Source organism: Haliotis rufescens, unplaced genomic scaffold, assembly GCF_023055435.1.
Source record: "Haliotis rufescens isolate VD_foot unplaced genomic scaffold, xgHalRufe1.0.p SCAF_16, whole genome shotgun sequence".
Taxonomy (NCBI): Eukaryota; Metazoa; Mollusca; class Gastropoda; order Lepetellida; family Haliotidae; genus Haliotis; species Haliotis rufescens.
In genome coordinates, this window is record NW_025963846.1 from 30,505,298 (window position 1) to 30,528,686 (window position 23,389).

The 23,389-nt window shown below is 38.0% G+C and overlaps 1 protein-coding gene across 5 annotated transcripts in view; it reads left to right on the forward strand.

Annotated features, from left to right (window-relative positions):
- LOC124119556 (protein TsetseEP-like) overlaps positions 1 to 23,389 on the forward strand; it is a 256,264-nt gene that overhangs the window by 218,692 nt on the left and 14,183 nt on the right. For 4 of the 5 annotated variants that reach the window (XM_046482108.2, XM_046482106.2, XM_046482105.2 and 1 more), the window contains 3 exons: positions 12,265 to 12,333; positions 15,965 to 16,022; positions 20,353 to 20,529. In XM_046482108.2, coding sequence (XP_046338064.1) covers positions 12,265 to 12,333; positions 15,965 to 16,022; positions 20,353 to 20,529 — 304 coding nt within the window. The remainder of the gene's footprint in view (positions 1 to 12,264; positions 12,334 to 15,964; positions 16,023 to 20,352; positions 20,530 to 23,389) is intronic. The other variant, XM_046482107.2, reaches the window with a different exon arrangement.

The window sequence follows — 23,389 nt, forward strand, 5'->3', positions numbered from 1 at the left end:
CATTATGGCGGATAGTGTTTGAGTTGAGTTGAGTTAGTTAAATTTTAAGTCACATCGGCAATATTTCAGCCATATCGTGACTATCAATAGTTAAAGATAATACATACATTGACATTTGTATAAAAACCTGCCAACGAAGGACAGTAAAATTACTAGATCATCACAGAAAAAGATATAAAACTAGTACGGAATTTTAAAAGAGAATAGCACTATACATAACGATACAAGATAAAAACAGGCTATAGATCGCCAGCAGCTGAAGGTAGATCACCATGCTAGGGTCCATGGGGACTTACAGTACTTTTGCTACCTGCATGGACCCCAGCTGGATTTACATCATCCCTTCAGCTGTTGGCGATTATGACAAATTTAGCCAAAGTTAAATGAACATATATACTACGATTAAGAACGTGGTAGAAATAAATAGACTTTGAAAGACGTGGTCTTACATACCCTCTCAGGGGGACAATAATTTTACACTACTTCAACCCCCTTCGAGAATACAGCCACTAACAATCACAGTTAACAAATTTATTTTACCAATTATAAAAACTATACTATATACAAAACATATCAATCAAAATTTTAGCAACAATTCAATTTCTTTTAAAAAGTCAATAATTAAATGAACACTGATATTAAAAAGATCCTTTAAGGATGAAACTTTGAAATATTTATCCCTTGTGATGGAAAAATCAACACAATCAAGCAGGACATGCTTGACTGTGATTCCTTCATCACAAGGGATACAAAATGGAGGATCCTCACCTTTTAAAAGATATTCGTGTGTATACCTGCTATGGCCAATACGACATCGTCGCATAATGACTTCTTCAAATCTGGACTGACAGCCCAAGTAGGTGTAACCAATATTTGGTTTAATTTCATGTAATTTATTGATACCTACTTGGGAGTCCCACTTCTTTTGCATCAGATCACAAATATAAGATCTGATTACAGGTTTATAATCAGTAAATGGGATAAGAAGTGGTGTCACAGATTTGTTGAGTGCTGCTTTTGCAGCAGCATCAGCCATTGAGTTGCCTTTGATGCCCACATGACTGGGCAACCAACAAAAGACGATGTCGTATTGGCCAGTAGCAAGTTCATTAAATAATTCAATAATTTTGATTAAAAGTGGATGTTGACATGAGATGTTATGGATAGCCTGCAGGCAAGAAAGAGAATCGGAAAATAGGATAAACTTCTGATATTTTGACTGTTTACTGATATATTGTAAAGCTGTTAAAATGGCATTGGCCTCAGCTGTGAAAATAGAACTATTGTCGGGTAATCTGGAGGAGATAGTCCTGGATCCAATGACAGTGGCGCTAGCAACAGCGCCACTATCCTTGGAACCATCAGTAAATATAGATTTGTAAGTATTATATGTGTTTCTTAATTCATTATATTTTTGTTGATAAATAAGTTGATTTGTTTCCGATTTCTTTAATTTAGTTAATGTCAGATCCACCTCTGGCTTTACCAACTGCCAAGGTGGAGAAGACAAAAGCTGCGTGGGGGCTATAGCTGCAAGATTAATTTTAGCGGCAGAAATATCAGATTGAAGTCTTATTCCAAGTGGGGGGAGAACCGATGATTTTTTATTATAGAGATTTTCATAAAGGGGGTGAAAAACACAGTCATATGCTGGATTCGAGGTATTAGAGCGTAATTTAGTGACATATTGTAAGGATAATTTAATTCGGCGTTGTTTGAGGGAAGGTTCATCAGCCTCAACGTACAAACTGTCAACAGGAGAAGTTAGGAAAGATCCAAGACAAAGTCTCAGACCTTGATGGTGAATAGAGTCCAAAAGTTTAAGATTACTTTTGCAGGCTCCACCATAGATGATGGAGCCATAATCAAGTTTAGAGCGAATAAGTGCTCTGTACAGTTGAAGGAGGGTTTTCTGATCCCCTCCCCACTTGGAATTTGAAACAACTTTTAGGAGATCAAGGGCCTTCAGGCATTTATTTTTCAAATATTTTATGTGAGGTAAAAACGTTAAATGGTGGTCAAAAATAAGACCCAAGAACTTAGCCTCTTTTACAACTTTAATCGGAGTGTTATCTAAAATTAAATCAGGGTCTTTATGGGGTTTGTATTTCCTACAAAAGTGTATACAATTTGTTTTGGATTTTGAAAATTTAAAACCATTTTCTAAACACCATTTATTTATCTTATTTAGACATAATTGTAATTGTCTTTCGATAGTATGCATGTTTTTACCACGACATGATATGTTAAAATCATCAACGAATAAAGATCCATCAATGGAGTCATTTAAAACCTTAGAGAGGCTATTTATTTTAATACTGAACAATGTGACAGACAAAATACTGCCTTGTGGGACACCCTGATCCTGATTATAATGATCAGACAGGGTAGTACCCACGCGGACTTGAAATTGTCTGTCAGATAAAAACTTGGATATAAATTGAGGCAAACGGCCTCGCAATCCAAAGTCATGTAAGTCTTTTAAAATACCGTGCTTCCATGTAGTGTCATATGCTTTTTCTAGATCGAAAAAGATAGACACTGCATGTTGCTTATTTACAATGGCATTCTTAATGAATGATTCCAGTCGAACTAAATGGTCAATGGTACTGCGATTTTTACGGAAACCACATTGGATATTTGTGATTAAGTCATTTGATTCCAAGTACCATGTTAATCTGTTATTGACCATGCGTTCCATGGTTTTGCAAACGCAGCTTGTTAATGAAATTGGTCGATAATTTGAAGGATCAGTATGATCACGTCCAGGTTTGGGTATGGGAACAATTATAGCATCACGCCATGAAGAAGGAAATTCTCCTGACGTCCAGATTTTATCATATATCATCAAGAGGGTTTCTAAACATGATTGCGGTAAATGTTTTAAGAGTTGATAATGTATATTATCAGACCCTGTATCAGTATCATGAGCTTGGCCAAGGGCAGTATTGAGCTCATGAATGGAAAAGGTTTCATTGTAATCTTCTCCATTATCGGAACTAAAATTTACAGGTTTCTTTTCTTGCTGCTTTTGAAATTTTTGGAATTTAGGGACATAGTTTGAGGATGAAGAGTGTTGAGCCAGAGTTTCACCAATTTTATTAGCAATATCAGAAGTATCGGTTAGTAATTCATTCCCATTTTTAAGGTGATGGATACTAGATTTAGAACCCTTTCCTTTAATCTTCCGGATCATGTTCCATACCTTAGATATTGGCGTACGTGAATTTATCTTTGAGACATAATGGTGCCAAGATTGACGCTTGTTTTGTTTAAATGTACGCCTAGCTTTGGCGTTTAATATTTTAAATTTATTTAAATTGTGGACCATAGGATGGCGACGGAAATAGTGTTCAGCTTTTTTCCTTGCCTTCCTAGCTAGCTTGCAATAGGCGGATAGTGTTTGACACTGGCACTGTCACCTTGCTGAGTGTCTGAAACGTATTGTGTATGAAGGTCTTCGCCAAATTCATGAACCCTAGAGAGAAGAGATGTAATGAGTGAGTTAAAATTAAACCTAACTATTTCAGCACTATTTCAGCCTTATAGAGACGAGACCTGGTTAATTATTTCTCAATTTAGTTATATAGGCAAAGTTAAATCAATAACTTATGCAACATATTTGAGCATAACAATATCAAAGATACAGTTTTAAAACACGGGATATCAGCCACCAGTTACCAAAGCTAAGCCACCCCGCTGGGGATCATGGGGACTTACAGTTCTTCTGCTTCTTGAAATGATACCCAGCAGGATCTATGTCATCACTTTAACTATTGGAGGTTTTGCACAATACCAGCCAATATTAAATAATACTCAGCAATGAGTTGGCTTAAAAACATTGGTTGATGATAGTTACATCGATTATGATAGGATTACGTGTCACACAGGGGGACAATAATTTTACAGTACTTTAACCTCCTGGAAAGAGCCTTCAATATCAGTTTATAATAGCAAATTTATAAACAAGTATTTAATTATTCACATACATATTTATAATTTTAAATCTAAATTTTCAAGTAATTTAAGATGAGATGCCCGCTGAAACAGGAAAAGAAATCTTTCATATTTACGCTTTGATAATGTGAATCCCTTGCGATTGCTAAGTCCAAACAGTCAAGCAATATATACTCTTCAAAAAAAGAAACTTGACATAGATGTAAAACAACGTTTTGCCAAATATCTAAAATAATTACATTAAATGAGAACCAAATAAGTCAAACAGAAAGATGATGTGTCTATAATTCGCGAAAACACATGCAAAGCACATACACGTAGCGTTTGGGGATCACTTTTACAGCTTCATCCAAACGCAACTGCCTGTAAAAAACGTGCAGCACAGGGTCCTGCATTTAGGCATGCAGGCCCCCCTACTGATGGGTATAAAAATTAACATCAACGGATGTTCATACAATCCTTATAACGGCAGTAGAGGCGGTGACAGAATGCCAAGACTGAATGCAGCTTAACGGAACAACGCCATTTGGAGATAACAAGCTGGAGCAACTCAGCAAGAAGTGGCCAGGCACTTTGCGTATCCAGACAGACAATCTCCGCACTGTGGACCAACTGATACCACAACACCAACAGAGTTGACGACAGACCAAGGTCAGGAAGACCAAGGGTAACAACCCAAGTACAAATCGATACATCCGGCTGCGACACCTCCGAGACCGCACTACCACAGCCACGTCTACAACCACACAGATCCCTGGGGTATGCAGAATATCAGATCAAACGGTACGCAACAGACTGAGGGAGGCTGGACCTTTTGCGCGAAGACCTGTTCGACATCATGTATTGTCATCTGGCGGACCGTCTGCTTTGGTGCCAACAAAGGGTTAGATGGGCACGTGCGAGGTGGAGAAATGTACCGTTTACTGACGAGTCCCGTTTCCTACTCACACGTGCTGATGAGCGCGCACGTGTCTACAGACGTCGGGGTGAACGTCACGCCCCCAACTGTGTGCAGCAGGTTGTCCAGTTTGGCGGCGGGAGTGTCATGACATGGGCCGGAATTCATCACGGTGGTAGGACGCCTCTCGTGCATGTGGCAGGTGCATTGACAGGTGTGCGTTACAGAGACTTGATCCTACAGCCTTACGTTCTTCCTCACGTCAACGTTCATGGCGGACAGTTCCAGCAGGACAACGATCGACCGCATATTGCACGTGTTTGTCAGGATTTCTTACAGCACAACATCATCCAAACATTACCTTAGCCAGCCCGGTCAACATATTTGTCCCCGATTGAGCATCTGTGGGACGAGTTGGATCGACACGTTCGCAGAAGGAATCCACCGCCCCAAACACTTCCGGCGCTTCTTGGTGCACTTCAGTATGAATGGCAGCACATCCAACAGCGTGTTATTGACAACTTGATTGCATCTATGGGGCGTCGGTGTCAAGCAGTGATTGATGCACGTGGTGCGCACAACCGATACTGACATTTTCTGTACCCCTGTGACATTAACTGTCTTTAGTAAATGGACTGTGGCCAATGCGACATCATCGTAAAACGACCTTGTCATATCTTGACTGACGACCAAAGTTGGTGTGACCGATTGTTGCTTCTAATTCGTTTAGTTTATTGCTTCCTACCCGGGTGTCCCACCTCTTTTTAATTGTATATGTTATCATAGAGTTTTAAATATGTTAATATCAAGTGGTTAGAAACTTACTAAAAGTTCAGATATGGCATGCACATTATCGTAATAGCATTGTCTCAAAAGTGCAAATAAACACAGTCAATCAAAACGTGCTTCATAGTAATTTGACTATTAAAAGGGATGCAAAAAGGTGCGTCTTCACCTTTCAATATAAATGAGAGAGTATGATGACTGTGTCCAATGCTGCACCGCTGTAACACAACTTCGTCATGGCAATATAGACCAGAATGGGTGTGACCTCTTATTAATGGCTTGATTTGATTTTGACTGGAGTTTAGCCAAAACCTTTTTGTTCCAATTTGGGGTCGTAGCACTACAATAATTGTAAATCCTTATGTATGCCATCTTAAGCTTCACCTACAATCACCATTCACTTGCATAAAGCCATTGTTGGCTAAGATCATTGTAAGCTACAATCAAAACGATCTTAAGAAGGTAAGATCGTTGTAGTCCCAGAATAAACTTGACAAAATGGTGTGCAAGACAGGGCCTGTATAACGTGTATAATCTGATTTACGTTTGAACATTGCCTTTATATTTTGTTAAAGTGTATGATTGGAATAGACACTTCAACAACACAAGGAACGCACCAGAGATTTAACGTCGGAAATGTCGTTAATTGCGATAGTGAACCACATAAGTATCGAGTTGATAGCTAAAGTACTATTTCTTCCCGACTCAATGCTGAAAGAAGTGTGAAACAACATACTGTTTCGTTTATCAAGGGAAGGATAAAAACCTAAGTTTTCTGCAACGATTATTGACGTCCGTGACCTTTTGGATAACTCAAGGGCAGCTAATCTTAGTTTATCCTCAAGATGGGAGTGGTTTCCCTTAGTATAAGCCCGTAGAGGAAAATCTATCTTGCCCAATTCATTTATGTTGTAGAATCGCTGAGCTCCCATCATATTTTTGGGGGGGTGACTTTCGTGTCAGTTATTTTGACTTTAGTTTATCAGTAAATTAATCTACAAATAAATACAAGATAAAGTGCAAAACCATACATGTCTGAATCTAAACTCGACGAATTGGACGAGGACGAACAGTTTTGATATATGAATTTAAAAGAATTCATCGCACAGGCAAATACACATGATGAGGCATTAGAATTTGTCTAAGATATCCCATAAATATCAAAAGTATAATTATCAATATAAGTAATACCCAGTGAATATTTATTAAACAACTGCTCTCTCGAAATATTATTTATTATTCTTATTTCCCCCATTCATTCTTGAAATCCCCCATCTTTCTGTGCTTTGAAAACGAAAACATGAAGGATATATTCAGGATTTGACAAAAAGCTTTCCCAAACAGATGACGATCATACATTTACATGTTTTCCTATGAGGACATATTATTATGTTAATTTTAATTTTCGTAAATAATTATGTCACTAAATCTAGAGCCAAATTTATGAATGAATTTATTCGTATTTCAATACTTTTATAGTAGGTAGAGTAGGTTTTTGTCTCTGTTGCAATATTTAAAAATTCTTAAATCATGACAGTATCAATGCCGATCAAAAAATATTTCCTTTAAATAAGTGGGACCTTTGATAAAACTATCAAAGGTGCGATCGAGGGAGGTGGTAAGTGTTGTGTGTCCTAACTGGTTCTAGTCATTATATGCAAGCTATGCGCGTTTGCAGACAACTGTAGACAGGAGTCGTGTTTAAGATATTCGTACCTCCACCGTTGAAGATTTCGGTCTTAACTAAGATTGTGATCTTAAATCCAAGCTGTCTTACAATCGGACTGATTTTGGTTTGTGCAAGTGGAAGTTTGTTTTTCAAGTTGACATATTCAGAGCAGCTTTTGCCAAGGCACCGGCTTTACAGTTGCCACTGATGCCTTCGTGATTGGGCAGCCAATAGCCATAGCATGAGTTTCTCTCGTAAAATTCAAATGGAAAACTGATAGTCACAGTTGCTGGTGATACCTACTCACTACCTTTGATCCATCTTTGTAGATACTGAAATGAGAGGGATAAAGGTTCTTCAGTTCGTACAATTCTTGTTGATAAAATAATTGATAAGTTACTTCTTTAGTTTTGCCAATTCTAAATTAACATCTGGTTGTACTGATTATCATGGAGGCCATGGAGGCATTGCTGTTGTTTTGTATTCTGCAATAGCAAAATGATTACATTTTATCTTTGATGTGAGATTGTATGCAAATGCCAAGTGGTGGAACTGAATTTTGTTTCTGTCATACAATATTGATATGGAGGAGCAAATACATTGTTAAATATTGGATTAGATCGGTTGGAAGTTTAGTGATGTATACGAATGGCAGTTTGATTCGTTTCCAATTAAGACAAGGCTCATTTGTCGCCATATACAAACTGTCAATAGTCCTAAATGCTCCAAACCACAACTGAAGTCCCTTATGGTGAATAGTGTCAAGTTATCTGATATATTATTTACGAATCAAATGAATCAACCATTATCGTGTTTTGACCTTTTCAAAGTTCTATTGAGATGCAAAAGTCTCCACCCCCCTTGCCATATGATACCACCTTTAAAATACTAAGCGCTTAAGCATCTAGCTTCAAGATTTTTAATATTAGGTATAAAGCATAACTTATGATCAAGGATAATACCCCAAAACTTGGTTTCCCTGACCACTTTAATTGGAATAATATTCAAATAACTGATCTTTATGTATTTTCTAAGTGTTGCAAAAGTGAGCATAATAGGGTTTTGTTTGGGAAAACTTCAAATCGTTTTCAAGAGACAATTTATGTATTTTATATAGACAAAATTGTAACTGTCTCTCAATGGTGCGCATGGTTGCACCACAGCATGATATATTAAAATCATAAATAAATAATGAAACATTTTAAACTTTTAACAGGGCGGTCGATTTTTATGTTTACATTGTCACTGATAAAATACTGCCTTGAGGGACTCTTTTTTCTGATCATGTAAATTATTACTGACCTTGGCATATGATGCAAAGCTCCAAAAGATCCAAAGAGAATTTCCTTCTGAATTCAGAATATAGAAATAGGTTTATCTGAGTCGTAAGTTTCTGTAAATTATTGGCTTTGCCAAATCTTTAAGAAACCATTGATATACCCCGCGTAACAGCTTCTCAATAAACAGAAACATGTCATAATCCATTAGTAACAACAGATGGATTCCAGTGGTTCTGGCTGCAGTCAATATCAATCAACTTGAGGCGGTTGTGGTGGTGGAATAGGCTGGGGCATATATGGCGCTTGTGGTCTAGGAGGCGAGTGCTGACTGTAAGAAGGCTGTTGCTGAGGCATAACAGATGGCATCTTGGACTGGAACGAGCCTGTTGGATGTGATGGTCCATTCCTTTTCCCATAATGTTTGCTGTTCCTCTTTCAAGAAGTCTGAGGAATACCTTGAGAGTCTAGTGATGAGTCTGTTGAAGAAATATTTGAGCTGAATGTTGATGTTGCTCCTTAAGGTCAGCTAGTTCTGTCTTGATATCCCACATCATGGCTTTAAAATCCATCACTTAGTTGAAACAGCAGTAGAAGAGTCAGAGGTAGAGGACATATTTATGGTAGCTGTCTTCTTTCCTGTGCTGTGACTTTGATCCCGCTTCATGTCGACTCAACTTCCCTCAAACATAGTCGGAGCTCATCAAAGTTGAAGATGTTATAATACGTATGGGCAGCAAGGCTCTTCAGTTCAGGCTTGAGGCCATCCTACATCTTGCTTCGGAGCATTTCAGGCTGTTCCTCCCAGTTCACCTGACGTTAAGAGGCTATCTGGTACATAAGGTTCTCCATCCAGCCGGCAACCCCATGCTGTAACATCTTCCTTGTCTCCTTGGAAAGTACCATAAAACTGACATCAGGGTCTCCTTCCTTCTCAAAGTTCCAAAAGCAGAATGGATCTTGAACAAGAGGTCCTCCACTGTGGCAGTGTGTCCAAGCTTCATGGCAACCAGTGGGGCTTCTCCCTTCAAAGATTTTCTGATAACCGGGAGTATAACATCTAGAGAATGAGTCTTTGAACAACAAGGCATATGGAGTGTCCTTTCCAGTCTTTCCGCTAAAGAATGGTATCTTGGGAAAGTGTTGATATGTTATGCCAGATGTTGAAGGTGGAGCAGCAAGTCAAGGATTAGTGGCTGAGGAGGCGCCTTTGACACCAGGCTCTGTCTTTACAATAGGTCATTCCTGTTGTGCCATCCCTTGAATCCATGCTTTAAAGTCATCTGGTCATCTTTGGAGACAGTCTCATCTTTGTAAATATAGTCAGCAAACTTTCCATCTCCTCTTCTTCGAGATTCATGATGAAAGAGTATGATGCAGTCAATAGGAAGGATTACAAAAATCCAAATGAAGATCGCAAAAGCATGTGAAGAAGATGTGCAACGACTATGAAAAATCACAGAAATTGTGATAATGGCTTGCAACAATATTTCCTAGAAAAAAGAAGAAGAAGAAGAACCTCAGTAAATAAAAGAAGATACTAATATGCTTCATAATGAAGTTAAGTACCTAAGATAACTAATACTAGGTGTGAACATAAGACCCACAAGACAACACGAAGGAATAGATCAAGGCATGCTGTAATGTAAATGTGAAAAAAGGTGCAGATGGGGAAAAGTTTTCAACTAGGTCATGCTGTGGTAAGGCAGTCAGAAAAAAACAACAAAAACTAATTCTTACCCAATTATTATTATTATAATTTAATACCTATCCAAGTTTATTTGCATAAGTGTAGAAAGGTGAAAGAAGCAAATAGAATTTATAATAAAATATGATAGTTTCAATACAGTAACTAAACAGCTAATCAAAACGTCTAACTAAATACTAACTAAACCAATTAAGTAAACCAAGTCTACGGAAGGTAGGCAAATATATCAAACTTTATTGAAACTAACAAAACAGTTAATCCAAAAGTCACTGAACTAAACTAAACTAAACTAAACTAAACTAAACTAAACTAAACATGCCGTAAGCAAATATACACAATACCAAAGTATACAAATGTCGTGATCACCGAAAAATGTTTTAACAAGTTGTGAAATGCTACATAACAAGGTTTACTGGCCAGATAAATATCTATAATTACAAATGTAGAGAAAGGTTGAATGTAATTACAATTACGAAACCTTACACAGATGCAGATAATTGTAATACAGTAATGAAAAACTTAAGCCGGCAAAGACAAATAGATACTATGAAGTAACATATATTACATGATTGATTGCAAAGGGAAGTAATTTACAAAATATCAGATGTTAGAAATCTGATATGTGTACGGGAATAACGTACAAGTTACATTTACTATATAGGAAACAAAATACACAACGTCATATCCACAAATGTCAATACAAAGAAGTCAGTCACAGATACCGTGAAAGTATATGGAAACACATGGCTTGGCAGATTACAGCACATGTGCATGTACACAGGGGAGCGGAAGGGGAGCGGTCTACCCCACGAAGATTCTGGCTGACATTTCTAAAGCAAAAGACCTCACTGGGGACTCCATTTTGAAACCGGGGTTTGTGATGGCAAAATGCAAGGTCCAACACAGGCTACGGGCGTGATTCTTTATTGCCTTAATAGATAATGACACCATGTAATGTACAAGACAATAAAATTATGGAAACAGTAGTGTACAGGTTTCAAACCCATATTAATACAATACAAAGCGACCGTTCATAATGTACATGAAGCTGAACTTGATAATCATATGATATTTAAAATCATTATCTTAATTCTAAAGTAAACAAACAATTCATCAAGGGCGATAACTCGATCCCGCCATTACTTATAAGATACAATATATATATATATATATATATATATATATATATATATATATGGTCCATGGTTCTAAAATACAATGAACATTACTAATACAATTACCACTTTGTTGAAACTACTATATTAATTCATTAACTGATCATCATACATGTGGCATGATACAATATTTACAATATATATTTTGAGACATGACAGACATGTAAATTATCCGTACCCGGTGGGTGACATAGCATTGAACAGTTATTTTAGTCAATACTAGAGGTTTTCAAGTATGGGATTCATAGGGTCAAGTTCTGGATAACCATGTATTTTCGCAGTTCAGTCAACATCAAACTAATTTGTAAAACATGAACACATTCCTTAAGCCATACATATTTTTATGTTTCTACTGTGAAAGCATGTTTATTCAAGTACAAAGCCTTAACAATACAACATTTTTTTATGACAAGACATAGATTCTAGTAAGTTTTTCCCTCTTTGTCTGTGAAATTTGACGGATATTTTATGTTGTCTTAATATCATCCTTGTATGATATTTCTGTATATGCATGCACTTCTGGATTTTTCATGAAATGCTTCTCACCGGGAAAGAGCTTGAATACTGCTGATATGTTTCAAACCAATGTCAACTCATTCATTCGTTTTGTTCATAGCATGAAGGTGGAAAGTTTTTAAGTCTTTCTCAAGTTTGATCATTTTCTCATAGTTGACGAGTAAACTTTCTGTGGATAGAGATGGGATAAATTTCTAAAATGTCTAATCAAGTTTAATCACTCAACTTTTGCCATATTTTAGATGTTTGTAACACTAGCAATGTACCATATTTTGCAGCTCAGTCCTCAGACCTTCCTAGGGATGAAATGGAGGAAATGGAATCCATTTGGAGAGAACACATTTTTCGTGAGTAGCAGTAACTTTGCACTATTGCACGATAAATTGTATTATTATCTTCATTGGTCTATGATATACACTTAACAAAAAGTAAGGGACCATAAAATATAAATGTTAATACCAAGTATTAGAACAAGGACATGTGTTTGGCGACAAACATCCTATGCAATAACGTTTATGTCTGTAATTCCTTGCTCCAAAATACAACCTATCGTTTGCACCCGCCACACACAGTAGTGTCACACACATGCACAGGGTGTCATTCCTGATTTAGATACTTCCAGGAAGGTAGCTAAGTCAATCTTTGTTGACCATCATTTCTGTCAATCTTATTGATTCAGCATAACATACAGTTGTGATTTTCATGATTTCATTCATTGTTTGTGTTTGAACTAGCGAAGGAGCGTCTGCAATGCAAGGATCTTCTACGGGTTATTAGCATTCTGGAAACAGTCAGTGTGCAGTGGCAAATACGTTCAATGTTACACAGTCTCTTAGGGCGTTCCAGGTCAACAAAAGTAGAACATGGTCAAAATGTTATTGCTGCAAACTTTCATCCGACTACATCGAAACTGGGGTAATCGTCGAGGGTGAAAGGTCATGTTCTTAGATGAGTCTGATTCATTGTGCACCTCCTTGATAGGCGGTTGTGGGGCAATCTGACGTTAAATCTCTGGTGCGTTCCTTGTGTTGTCGAAGGGTCACTGGACAGTTCTGAAGGGCCGTTTGCAAGGCGTGTAGGTTGCCTTTCAGGACAACATTGCCCATGCTAACAATACAGTAAATCGTCAATGTTGAACTCCAGTAGTAGCACAACAACCATAGGCTGCCAAGTCCTGCAATGACCCTAAGATCTTTCCCCATTAAACACGTCTGGGACCTGATAGGGAGGTGTGTGCGTCAACGTTATACACCGCCTACCACGGAGGCTGCAAGAGTGGAACAGAATCGCTCAAATTGCAATTCGAAAACTCACACACAGTAAACTTCATCGAGTGAATGAACTTTTGACAGATTGTGGCGGCATTACGCACTACTGATCCCAAAAATGTCAAATTTTCCCATCTTATCCCTATTGTCTGTTGGCGGTCTAAACATCTGCTGTCCTGTGCCACCGCCAGTTGTAATGTGTTCGCAATTCGTTCATTATTGTCATAGAACTATTACTAGAAATTAATATCTCTTGCAATTTGGAAAGCTATTGTCGGATCTTGATATCATCATTTATCATTTAACTAAAGCATTTATCAATGACATAAGCTTATGTCATGAAACGTGTGTGTTATACCCAAATGACATAAGTATGCAAATAAGACATACAAATTAAAAATCCCGGAAGTGGGAACAGGTGTTTTAAAACAACATGGAAACCTTTGATGTTGGAGACAATGTTTTAATAGATCAAAGAGGGAGTGATACAGCGATATCAGTGTTTTCAAATGTATATTACAGGTTACTGGTTGATGGTAACGAATTTGAATTTGACTGTGATAAAGGTAGGTTATCTAGAATCCCCTGTGACCAACGTTTCGGCATCGTAACACCATCGTCGAGCATGGTGAAGCAAACGACGAGCACAAAGCCTAAAGATACCTGAGGTAGATTTGTGGCGCTTGAGGACGGCATGATCGATGGCTAAAATGAAATTCGCCAAATGCATAAAATACCCCCAAACGAATTAGACACTCCTTTATCAAAGTTTGTCATTAGCGTTCGAAAAACAAATGGGGAAAGTTATGAATGAAACAGTCTCACAGGGTTTCAGAGCAGCATCGATAGATCACTAAAACGAATAGGGTATGGCTATTCCTTCACGTCATCCTTACAATTTTCACGTTCACGGGAGATATTAAGGGGGAGGATAATTGAAAGTAGGGCGTGGCAACTCCCCCAGAAGAGCCGACCCGATTGGTGATGAATAAATCGAGTCCCTCTGGCAGTCCGGATCCATTTGAATCTATAAGCCAATGCACTTTATAAACTGTCTATGGCTATACAACACAATCCATTTCATGCTAAGAGGTGTCAATGATCAATACAACATGTGTTCTGAGGACTTTGCATGTTAATGGAGATGATCAAGGATATCTCGAACTGTCCATGTGACAAGAAGGGATAGAACTTACTATGGAATAACATGTAAGCCATGTCTGCAAGTCCTGCTTCTTTCATCTCCGCAACATGGGAAAGCGTTCGACATCTACTCACAAAAGAATCTGCACACACTTTTGCTGGATCTTTGGTCATATCTCGGCTTAACTATTGCAACATGAGTAACATCAAAAATGACCAACTCCACAGGCTCCAACGCGTACAAAATCCAAACGGCACGTATCTTCACGAAGACATCAAAATGAACTGAAGTAACACTCCGCTCGACATCTGTTGAGATGACGATCCCTTTTACATTGACGTACACACTTTAGGCATGCTTAAACCTGGCAATCAGTGGTTTATCTGCTATCGCATTGGGAAAAACAAACTTTCCTCTCGATGTGCGATGCCTCCTGTCTCCAACACATTGAAACGGCTCACTAATCACACTGCGGGTAAACACCTTGTGCAAAAGTTGAATGACCATTATGTTCCGACAATAATCAAATAATGCGGATAACTGGTCAATAGTGACACCGACTCAAGCATACTCTGACCTTCTTCAAGTGAGAGCGCAGTTTGATTCGAAAGTTTAATATCAGTGACATTATACCAGATATATAATCAAATCACACAAAATCGTTGTTGTCATCGTTATTAAAGTGTTAATTATTCTGCAGTCCTCCGTTCAAGTATCATGTTTAAAAGAATGCGAGAGACTTTTTTTCAGCGAAAGATTATGTCATAAAGGAGTTAACAGGTTGTTTATTTTGATTCTAAGTACCGTCACACGGCAATGAAAAACACTTATCACTACGCACTATTTCTGATGTTTATTTCAGTAATGTGAAAATGATACATAGAATTCATCACTCGTGTGTTTTAATATGGGAAATACTCGGGATGAATCCTCTATTTATGTGCTGGTTTCTTTATCAACTGGTTCTCGACGCGAATACCTGATATGGCATAAAGCAATATTTATTCATTGATTCATTGGTAAAAGAATGAAATCTTCTGTCTCTTTCCCCCCTTCTGTCTTCTTCTCTTTGCCCTGACATGGCCTTGGTCAAACTAAGGAAATCAGAACAAAATCGAATACAGTGTCAGCATAAACTATACTAACTAAATCTGACACCACTCAACTAATGTATCTGCAAGAATATAATCAATTAAGTTACCAGCGCATTCAATGTAGTTTGAAAACCCCCGAGAAGTAACAGCAATCATTTATATTGGAAATGTTATTGGACAGCATGCAGTATCAATCTTATTTCACTTCGAAAAAAGTATTTTAATGCCTTAAACGATTGGACTTAATATCTATAGTATATTCATGTGTTTTGGTCTCATGTTTGGTGTCATAATGTCATTCGTGAGGAGTGCTTTACTTTAATGCAGGCATGAATTTACAAACAAACGTATTTCTCGAAATTTATGAAAGAATCGCTCTCTATTATAATTTCACTAGTAGTAACGGGTGTTATATTTGACGGTCGTGTTCATTTGCGTGATCTAAGAAATGGATCCAAATATGTTTATTCAGAAGGGGAACGCCACAAAAAGCAGCGAAACCTCAAGATACACCTTGGATGCTTTGTTCAGTAAGTAGTAAGGGCTTCTATTCAAATGTAGATTAACTGACCACCAGAATGGTCATTTCTAGCTGCTTGATATTAAATAATAACAGCGTATTATCTTTATGTGTGTATCATACTAATTTTACGAAACTCGTGTCTGAATCAAGGCAGTGTTGACACTCATAATCTCTATTTGCAACAAGTATTTACATGTAAACAGTTTGTGAAAGGTACTCAACAGAACGACACTTATATTTATTATGGACATACATCTACATCATCTTCTATGAACTTCATGTCTTTTAACTGGTCCACTGAGCTTTGCCTCACTTTCAAGAAGCACCAAGTCGATCATATAAGTTGCCATGCAACATGCAGAGGCTAGTCAAGTGTTCACATGAACAAACACAGAAATACATGGCACCACTCAAATTAGGGAATTGAATCGGACATAATTTGTGTCACTGATGCGTCAAATATGGAAATGATCTTCACGTATCTACCACAGGACATTTTTTATGCTAAAAATATACATGTAACAAATGTTATATTTGACATAACATTTCTTAGTAGAGTACATCAGGGATTCGAACCCACACTGCCAGAGTGAGGCACCTAATCGCCAGCACACAAAGTAAGCCAATTTACACTTGTCAGAGGGGTACACGCAGAACGTGATCTAGACTACCAAGTGTCGGACTTTCATTTTGTGGAAGCCTCGATAGCTGAGTTGGTCAGGTCGCTGACTTTGTGTGGGGATTAGGTGCCTCACTCTGGTAGTGTGGGTTCGAATCCCGGATGAGACTCAACTAAAAAAAGTACGAGAATCTGTACTTTTGACCACTTTCTAAATGGCATTGTGTGTTCATAGCTTTCGGCTAAGGGAGTTGTGCCAATTTACACTTGTCAGAGGGGTACACAAAGTACGTCATCTACGTGATCTAATTACCAGTTTTCGGACTTTCATTTTGTGGAAGCCTCGGTGGCTGAGTCGGTTAGAACGTAACTTTGTGGGCTGTTGATAAGGAATCCCAGATGAATTTCACTTTTTAGAACGAGAATCTGTACTTTACTAAGAAAGTGTCATCCCAAACATAACATGTGTTACGGTTGACCACTTTCTTTAAAGCATTGTGTGTTCGTAAACAATATACAGTTATAAAAGTGTATAGCTTTTTCAGTTTTAACTTTAGTCGTTCAGACAAATAAGAGTTACAGCTCACTGGTTCCGTGAAATCACAAGCCGTCATTATAGACGTATGTTTTGTTTGTTAAGAATTGGCGAGTTGCCATTGATGGTAAATTTAGGTAGAAGATGCGGTATAGAGTACTGTAATAGGCAGTGCAGATATTGTAATTTACAGGAAATTGAAGATGAGTTTCATTTTATGCTTGTCTGCCCATGTTACAGATATTTAAGAAATAAGTATTTACCTATTTATTACTCTTCCAATCCTACCTTATTTAAATATAATACTCTATTATCTTGTAACCGCACTAGTATTGTAACTAATTGTGTTAAGTATATACTGGAAGCACTTGCAATCCGAAATACTGTCACTTAATACCCTCTGTCATCTGCCTCATACTGTATTTTTCAATGAGTATTTGTACGTGGGCCTATGGCCTTTATACTGAAATAAAGAAAAAAGAATTGAATTGAATTGAACAGTGTTCCTCTAAGCAACGAACCACGTTGACCCTTACTTCGCCAGGACAGGTGGTGGTATCAGTCGGCTTGCCACGCCGTGTATCGGGACAATATTCATAAGAAAAATAATTTTTGGATGTCAACCTCTTTATTATGTTAAACACAACGAGTATGTGGTTACTTATTCACTTTTGCCCGTTCTTCGGTCCCACATTCAATTAATGATGATGATATCAACATTGTATGTCCTCAATCCAATCAAGTATTAATAATGTTCAAACATGGGTGAAAGACCCGTACATGCTCCGTGGTTTGTCAGCGTACCAACCATGAGAGTACAGATTGAATGCAGCAACTGTGATGGCCAATACAAAATGGCCTCTTCAAAATCATGCCCTGATTGACAAACTGAAACCAAAATTATACTCGCTCGCAGCCGATTCCTAAACAACCAATCATTTCAGAATAAAAGTTAACCAAAAAAGAAAGAAGAATGTTCAACAGAAATCTAATACCCAGTACCTCACTTCTTGGGGGTATCAATTCAAAATTGTAAACCCTCGGCAACATGTTTACAGGAAACATACCATTCAAACACTGACAAATTTAATATAAAATGTCATACTTCTTCAATTTCTTTTCACCTCCTGATGCTAATGACAGTGGAGGTGTTCACTCTTTAGCCCCAATCATCTTACTAACCCTCTTCAAGCTGTTGTATTCTGTGTTTTCTGATCTTCAGGTGCTCTATAATCAACTCCCCAAAGCCTGTACAAATACTGGTGATTTAATTTGGCATAATAGTCTACACACAACCAGTAAGGGGAAGCTTTTAGAAAATTCATTTCTAACAATAACCCATGTATATATGATGGTGGTTCAAAACATATGGACATCCCCGTACTGGTACAGATGACAGTTTCAGATTTACTATTGAATGCGATTGGTCCATCCACGAAGACCTCTGTGGATTGAGCACTTTCCTATCTTTTTTAAAAACCTGTGACACCTTCAGATAGAACTTTACTGAGGCTAAAAGGCTTTGCAGAAAATACTTTGCAAAATATTTTAACAACTTGATCTGTTTTTTTATATTAGTGACCCTAAACAATTCCACTGAGTCAAACTAGAGTTGGTGAGTGAATGAATTAGTTTGGTTTTTCGTCGGTTTTACAATATTCCACAAATATTATGGTGGAAACACCAGAAATGGGCCTTACACATTGTACTCTTGGGGATTCGAACCCGGGTCTTTTCGGCGTGACGAGCGAACGCTTTAACCACGAGGCTACCCCACCACCCGAGCCAAACTAGAAACTTTACAATCTTAAATTTTAATCAAAGCTAAACAAGCTTAGGTAGAAGGTAGTTTCCATTAATAAATACGGTAATAACAATCGTAAAATAAATTCTGCGTTTAGCAGATATATCTTATGAATATGGAAAGGGTTTGTCGCGTTTATTAACATATCTTGTCATGCTAAAAATGTGCATACATTAGAGAGGCAGTTATTACTATGTCTCAGTAAAAATCACAAATGGTCCTAAACGGGTTCATATTTTCAAAATAAAAAAACAATTGTATATATTTATTTGGTAATAAGAAAACACTTAGGAATAAGATCCAAGCCCTCCATTTCCTCTGCCAACATCAATTTGTCCTACTAAACTTATTGTAGCTGGCACAGCCAGAGGTAGACCTGACAATAATTAAACTAAAGAAATTGTGACACAAAATATGTCCATATTTAACACATTTACATCAATATTTTCAGAATCATTGGTAGTGACTAGTGAATAATATACAATTCAAGTTTCGTGCCGTGGTTAAAGCATAAGATGTTTTCCGAGGCTGACAAAATGGGCGTTGCTTAAACTGGAGTCGTTGTATGAACATTATATATAATTGCAGTTTGTTTTTGCGCATATGGATTCTTCTTCTGTTAAAGTTAAAAGTAGAGAATATTTCCAAACAATGTCCAATGCAAATCGCTATTTTGACTTGTACCATATGTTGCCGTGATTTTTCATGTGAACACTTGACTTGTCTTTGCATGTGTTTGCCATGGGGCCACCAATGGGGCAGGACACCCTCCCCCTTTCGCGAATAGTGAAACATGCATTTATGATATGTTTGAAATCGTATGCTGGACTCCGCTTTTAGTCGATGTTTCTTAAGGTTCTAAATATGTTTTTCGTCTTTATTTACAAACCTAAATGTGTTATTAGATAGATGTACATGTCATTGATAAATTTGTAACATGTATCAATTTCATTATTAACGTGGGTCCGCAACCTGAAAGTGTGCGTCCTTCAACAGAACATAGCCATTGCAGTTGTAAAGTCATGTACAGGTAATAAAGGACGCATGTGACTCATAATAGATAATATAAACTATCTGTCAACATGATATCCCCAATGAATTTCCGAAAACTAATCATACATCACAAATCAAGTTCCAAGGTAAGTGAAAGTGTAACCTGCATCGCGAAATTTCCTGTTGGTTTCCGAACATCACAATAGGGTTAACACGTTAACACGTAATATTACGTTAACACAACAATTTGGATAGAGTGAATCATTGTCATCATCATGTGTCGTTCCTTTTTTTGTCAGTTGTTTCCATACATGCACGTTCTAGTCAAACAACGCTTTTTGAATGTCTGTAAATAAGCCTTATGACCAATTGCTACCAATTTGCAGAAGCACTAACTTCAGGTAAGACGCTGGCGGACAACCTTGAAGAAGAAACTGTGCAGCGGATGCGGAAGATTCTGGAAGACATCAATACAAACGTCGATAAAAAAATGATAGAAATTATTCCAATTCTCCAGCAATACATGGATCATATAATGGGGAGCCCAAAGAAACCACAAAAAGGTAGTGTATATACAAATTATTAGAGTGTATAATATGTAATATAATGCTCAGTGTTTGCCAAGGATTACCACTTTAAAAGGTAATACATAAAATTGTGTGCATATAGCCAGAGACAATATTTTGTGAAGACATGCTTAATAAACAAAAAGTATGTTGTCATTGTACTGCCCAGTTCCTGTAGATCTGCCGATAGGCCAGGACGTCGTGCGGGGGCGAGCTGCAGCTCGTTCCGCATATGTTCGAAAAGGTTGAGGTCTGGTGACCGGGTTGGTCACCCCATGACGACAATAGTCTCCAGCTCTAAGGAGGCATCAACGACCCTGGCACGATGAGGTCGTGCGTTATCGTCCAGGAGGATGAAGTCTGGTCCGACTGCACGGCATATGGTCTCACGTACCATCCAGAATGTCATTCCTGTAGAGCACACCTGACATCGTTGCCGCTGTGGGACATGGATATCAGCTTTTCTATCTCCAATAATAACACCGACCCATGAAGATCCGGGGTAGAATAGGTCTTCAGCGACCCATGCTTGCCGTAAAAGGCAACTATGCTTGTCGTAAGAGGCGACTAACTGGATCTGGTGGTCAGGCTCGCTGACTTAGTTGACTTGCGTGGATAGATGCTCATGATGTCAATCACTGGATTGTCTGGTCCAGACTCGATTTTTATACAAACCGCCGTCATATGGCTGGAATATTGCTGAGTGCGGCGTCAAACAACAAACAAACAAAACTAATCCCACCCAAAATCATGATTGAGCCCCCTCCATGTTTGGCTTCGTTGGAACCCTAAAATGTTCTCCTTGTCTACGCAATCTCTGGCAATTTTATTACTTGCCCGTGAAGAGATCACCCGTTTAGAAAACATACAGCTGTATTACACATTGTGTAATACAAAAAAGCGTGCTTATGTACTCTCGGAACACGTTTCACGAACAAATATTTAAAGCTCTCAACATCCCTTGGCTTATTCAACGGCATTGCGTTTGGAGATGATAGATCACTGAGGAGAGCTTATGCACACTCGATGACCCCAGCAACCTTGTTGCTAGGCTGACCTAACATGGCATTGTTTTGCCGATGGATCTTGCAACAAATTCCACAAATTACGTCATCGGGTATTGTGACTTGGTTGTAAACTTTGAGGTGCAAGGCCCCGTTTCACAAGGCGATCGTATTGTAACGCAACGACAGTCGTTTCTAAGTTAAAGTATGTGAGTTGCGATAACCTTAGCGCTACGATAATTTTGTGGAACGGACGCCTGAATTCTAAATGTGGACTGTTGTATGGTTTTAAATTCCTACGTTTCAACTTTTGACGTGTTTGAAGTATTATTCTGTGAAACTCAATTGGATTATGCTGTGGATCGTGTAGGTGTCAGCCTACTCACACTCAACAGTGTAATTCTAAAAACGTTATAAATGGCAAGTAATAAATCAAATACTTAACTCGCTCCCGTGTAAAACCAATTTTTATGAAACTCATGAATAGTTAGGATACCAGAACTATTCACTCGTTTCATAAAATTGGTATTACACGGGAGCTCGTTTAGCATTCTATATATCTGAGAAGTCTGGACAGTATCTCGATTTCATCTGTGCAACGTACTGGACATTTCAATTTTTATGTTTTGTTTTATCCTCAGCAAACATTGAGTAGTATAAGAAATGACAGTAAATATTCTATTTTCATAAGATGCTACAATTTTAATATTTAGTTAATATTTAGGCAGATAAACGTAAGTAAACGAATTACAAACGACACTCAGTTCAGAAACGAGACGACGATAACAGGGTCCTAGACATACAAATAGTCGCCTGCGGTGTATTATAAACCACTAGCCAAACATGGCTCACGTAAATCTTTCATGTGTAGTTCCCAGTGAAGACGTGGGGTAGATTGTGGCTTTGTTGTTCGAGGCGATTAAATTGGCCAACCCATTTCCAGCGAAACTGCGTCTGGTTGTTGAGGGCGCTGGAGCAAGAAACTGTGTACATCAACCGGTGGTTGAAGTAGTGATATAAATCATGTTTTATGATCAAACTTTGGTTGCTAGTGGTTTATATTTTAATTAGTAAAATCTAAAAGTGTTGATATCAAACGCGTTTAAATTAGTGTGTTTTATAACTGCGCATGCGCATGCGTGAACTGTAATGGTCGCAGTTGCAACGTTCTTCAAAACAAATTATATTCTAAAGACTACAAGAATGTCCACAATGCAAAAACGTGTCCAGTATGGATATCTCAAGGTACTGATTGGATTTATGAAATCACTTTTCTCATAACAGTTCCTACTTTATTGGAAATAACTTAAAACTTTCTATATCATTACAATGTGCTGCGTGTTTGAGGCTGATTAGAGCTCACGTACCAGCCGTGCTCGGAGGCTTCTACCTTGATTGGTTAACAATGACCGATGTTGAGGAAACATTCTACAACACCCAGCCAAGCGACAGTCAGCATATAGCCAGCTATGACGATGTCAAGCGTAAGCTGGGACACAAAGACAAAGAGTCTTTCCAACAATCTTTGATTGAGATATACAAGAGTGACCCACGTGAGCTAAATCACATACGTGAAAGTATTTACGACCATGCAAGGGATACATGCGATGATTTTCCACCTGGGAAATTGGTATCCCGTAGAGCCAAGAACAATGATAAGCAGGCTGTTCTCAACAAATACTCACAGGATATATACTACATATTTCACTATGTGGAAGGTGGCATACCGGATCATGTATTGCAAGCAAAGGTACTCAGCCGAGCAAGCATTAAATCCATGGGAAACCCAGTCTATGTGTACGCCTATTAAAGAGGATGACGATACAACTGAGCAAGTAGTATAGGTAATAGGG